The 4,599-nt window shown below is 36.5% G+C and overlaps 1 protein-coding gene across 1 annotated transcript in view; it reads left to right on the top strand.

The window, feature by feature from the left end:
- Nucleotides 1–4,443: 4,443 nt before the first annotated feature.
- Nucleotides 4,444–4,599, top strand: part of DSPP (dentin sialophosphoprotein) — a 5,099-nt gene continuing 4,943 nt past the window's right edge. Inside the window, exon 1 of the mRNA XM_007450690.1 lies at nucleotides 4,444–4,494. Within this exon, the coding sequence (XP_007450752.1) occupies nucleotides 4,444–4,494 (51 nt within the window). The remainder of the gene's footprint in view (nucleotides 4,495–4,599) is intronic.

The following is a 4,599-nucleotide window of genomic DNA, read 5'->3' as shown; positions in this document are numbered from 1 at the left end:
ATGGCCGCTGAGCCTGCGCGTCCGGAGCCTGTGCTCCACAGCAGGAGAGGCCACAACAGTGAGAGGCCCCCGGCCCGCACAAAAAAAAAAAAAAAAAAAAAAAAAAAAAAAAAAAAAAGCAAGAGGAGAGAAAATACATTGAGAGAAAAACTGTTAAAGAGAAAGAAACCAGGACCTGATGGTATTGAAAGGTCTCTGCCTATCCAAATGGCAAAAGATGTTAAAATTAAGAGATTTGCCATCAGGAGAGAATGATCTAGAAAAAGCTGAGGGTACGACGCTACAGTCCTTTGCTGAAACCTGGGAAAGTTAACAAAAGATCAGAATTCTCATGTTAATTCAAATTAACGGAAAAGGAAGGCCGGTTCAGTTCCCTAACCGCCACTAGTATCTGTTGTGTTGCTCCCAGAAGTGACTTAAGACTCCTTAAAATTTGATTAGGTCCTTTAAGCCACCCACGTAAACATGCTGTTTAGATAAGAACAAAGTGCTTGCTGTGAAAACACAGCTTCAAGGCAAATCTCTTTCCATTCCTTCCACTCCCTTTCAACCTTACTACTTTCCCTGTAATAGCTCTATATATAAATTCTGGAGTTATCACTGTTGGGTGGTAGCAAGTTACTTGGTTCACATCCTTTGATATGATGACATTTTTAAAAATTAGAGTATTTTGGACAAGTACATGGAGAGACTTAGACTGTCAAGGTTTTCAATTCTTAGATTGGAGAACTGGTTTAGGGGTTACCCGCATTACAGCATAGGTCTGGCGTTCAAGTGAATGGTGAGTTCAGGTGCCAGAACTTCTGCTAGAATTATGGTCTGGCTTTCTATGTCGTCCTCCACGGCTAGCACAAATCACAGAGATAACTGAGAGCTATGTATGCACTTCTGCACGTCTAGCTACCCTACAATAAGTTTTAGTATTTTGAATATCTATTTTTAAAATTTAGTTTGAATACTAAATTGATACAGTTTTAAGCTTCACACCACTGTTTATTTAGGTCAGAGAGATTTCTTGGGAGTTACTATTTATAGACTGTTAAAGACCCCTCAGGCAATGTCCAGGCTGTTGCATGTGGACAGTTTCTTGAATTATAGCACAGAAACTTTAATACCTACCTCAGGAATGATAGGGGTCTTAAATAGGCAGTATATTTACTAAAGAAACCTACAGTTTTCTTAGATTGCCAACCTTAGTAAGACAAGAAATGTCAGGGTGACAGAGTTTAAGTGGCTCTTTTCAGATATGTTACACTGATTGTCTATATTTAAGATGCAAAACAGCCTCCCAGGAACTATTTAATTAAGTGAAAGTAAGTCTAGTCCCTTTGGAATCGAATGGTTCAGTGAGCAAATACATATCAGCAAGTGAAGGAAGTGGGGTAACTTATTATGTGCTTCATAGACACAGTGACACTTTATAACCCCATATCAAGGATCCTAAACAGTGATTGGTTGAGAAAATTATCAAACTGACTTTAAATTTCGGCAGGTACAAAATTGTCATGCAAAAGTCCAGGACAGTGTTCCACTCAGTCCTCAAAGAGAAAGATAAGAAATCCTGGATTTTCAAAGTCCCTTTGAAGGCTTTTAAGGTAAGATGGACCCAACTGATTTCTTTGGAAAGAAATTTGAATTTCAGAGAAGCAAACTTGATTTAAAAAAATGAATAACCCTTATGATTAGACATTTTCCTTCCCTTTTGGCTTGTCAAATTAAAATTATGTTTTAAAAGATAATGGAAAATTGTGTGGTAAGTGGTGCTAATTCCACCTAGCAAAATATTGCATCACTGAAGAATAAGATTTTTTTTCCACAGCCATTATGTTAAAATATCAGTTGCTATTAGCCAGTAAAAGTATACGTAAGATGAAGCACATATTTGATATCTAAAATATTAACAACGGAATGAGTGATTAGAATATTTTATGCATAATTCACTAAAGCTCCATTACTGTTAGTTTTTATGCATCTCTTTCAAATAGTAACATTTAAACACTGACTGTATTAAGAAATAAACATGGATTTAGGAATTTGATTTAACACATTATGTTACATTTATTTCAAAGTTTGGCTAATCTAGTCAGTAGTAAACTCTATGAGGATAGGACTCATATCTGTTCCCAGGGTTCAGTATCTGGCCCACATTAGGCCCTCAAATGTTTGTTGAATGAATGAATGAATCTCAGTTTACATTTAATTTTTTGGTCCCTGAAAAATCAAACTTTGGCCTAAAATAATAATAATAAATTATTATTATTTTACCAATTGACATTAGGGTTTTAAAACTAGATTAAAATACTTCTACTTAGGATATCTGGAGAGTCTGACTTCTGTCACACACTTTTTCTGTTTCATGATATAATAATAGGTTTGGAAGATAAAAGACATGTTACTAAAAAATTGGTAAACTGAGGTAGAAACCTTGTAATTATCTGGTTGTTTTTATTAGTTTTGATAACAAATTAGATAACCAGATATAAATAACTACCTTGGGTTTTGAAACAGGGCTTTATTTAAGCTTTGCTTTTCAAGGTTTTATAAACTTGTTCAAATTAAGTAATATCTCATTTTGTTTGTGATAATACATAAAATAATCTTAAGGGGGTTCACACAATTCTGAAGCCTCTGCTTTCAGACTGACAAAACTGAGGCCATTTCTATAGTAGTCTTTCAAGCCATTTACCTACCTGTGGACACAGTGGCAAGTAGCGTCGTGCACTGTGCAATTGTTCTGGAGTAGATTTGAAAGAGAGCTAAAGTGGTCAGATTGCTGGATTGCAGTTCAGAAATGGGATGCACATAACTCTGTCCTTCACTATAAGTTCCTTTCCCGGATACCATGTTTCCTCCAAATCACAGTGTAGACTGGTCTTTTGCAGAGTCTATGTAATAATTAGGTTTGGGACTGCAAAGTACAATATAACCTCTGCTTACTAAACAGCTGCCCTTCAACATCTATGCCCCAGAGCTCTGCATTATAGTGTCCTGAGGTCACATCAGCCTCGTTTTTAATCTATAGCATTTTTGAAAGAGGTCTAGCTATTCTTGGCTTTCTGTTGAACAGCTATAAGAGAGTAAGCACATTTTTCCCCCTCTCAATAGCTCTGGAACTGGGTCCTCTCTCCTGTGAAAATGCCAATACTTCTAGGACAGTCGATATTCACTGCGGTTTTATCATGCTTCCACTATCAACATTAAATTCAATCAAGGCTATCTTATGACATACAATATTATAATCTATAAATCCAGTGGGAGTGCATGAAATAGAAGTAAAATTCCTCCTTCCTTTCTATAGTAATAGCATCATTATATCAAGAAATCCAACTTGCAGTAAACAGCGGTTTAAAATTTTGATTCTCATGAACTCAATGTCTGTCCCAATGTATCAAAACTGTACATTAGATCGTTTCTGAATGTGGATTCTAACAGGAATGAAGGATCATGTTTTTAGAGGTCCCAAATAATAATCGCTATCATTTACTGAGACTGTTAAATACCCGGAACAGTGCTACATGTTGCTTAGAGTAATAAGTATATATTCATCAGCAACATTTACAAAATAGCTTTTTCTGTGCTGTGGTTTGGAATACAGTGATCACCAAGACACTCTCCTGGACCTCAGGAGCTCTCAGTAGAGTGGGGGAACATATAAGTAGCCACCAGGCTACTTTAAAACAGTGAAAACTGTGCAGCGCTACTAGCAAGGTGTGCAGAAGCTCCTGGGTGTAAAGAGGAGAGAGACACCAAACGCCCTTTGACATGAAGTCAGAGAATGTTTCTCAGAGAAAATTCTTCTGCTAAGATAATTGGGATAATCCTGAAGTGCAGGTATTCTTATTATCCCAGACCGAGGAATCAAATGCTTAAGAAAGCTACTTAAATTCTTCGAGCTCACACATCAGGTAGCAAAGATAGAATTGGAACCCAGGTCTCTGAATCCAAACTCCATGTTCTTTCATCTTCATGCTAGTAACTTCTTTTCTGTACAGTCTAGCCAGCCCAGTAGTGTGGCTTTGGGGTGGGGATGATAAACACAATCTTTTAAGCACAATCTTAGCAGAATTAGTTAATCCTTGATTAAAACTATTCAGAAGACACATTATTGCCATCAGGAACAACAGAAGGAGAAAGTTATAGTTATGGTTTTTGTAACTGCCTGGCTGAACCCCTTCATTGGCAAAGGCAGAAAAAGCCTAGGTAGTGCCATCAGTGCTGAGCTGGATGACGCCATTGTATGTCACTGTGACTCCAGGTGTGCTCTGGAACACTGAGTCTTGACAGCTTCTTTTGATGTTGGGTCCATACTCCTTGCCTAGGAAAAACGCAAATGCTTACAGGCCAAAATAATACATTATATGGTTATCATATTTTGCTTTATAAGTAATTTTGTGCTGTTCTTCTTTCTTCAAAAACAGCCACTGATTAATATTTCTAAAGGAAATGAAGATAATTATATATTTTTGCATTTGGACAGTAGCATGGGCCATTCCAGTAAGTATGCCTTCCTCATAAAACCCTTCTTTTGTTATCTCTTTTAAGCTAACATTTATATATATATATATATATATATATATATATATATATATATATATATAT

Source organism: Lipotes vexillifer, unplaced genomic scaffold (assembly GCF_000442215.2).
Source record: "Lipotes vexillifer unplaced genomic scaffold, Lipotes_vexillifer_v1.1 scaffold34, whole genome shotgun sequence".
NCBI classification, from domain to species: Eukaryota; Metazoa; Chordata; class Mammalia; order Artiodactyla; family Lipotidae; genus Lipotes; species Lipotes vexillifer.
The sequence above is the reverse complement of the archived record's forward strand: the minus strand, read 5'-3'. Positions and strand labels throughout refer to the sequence as shown.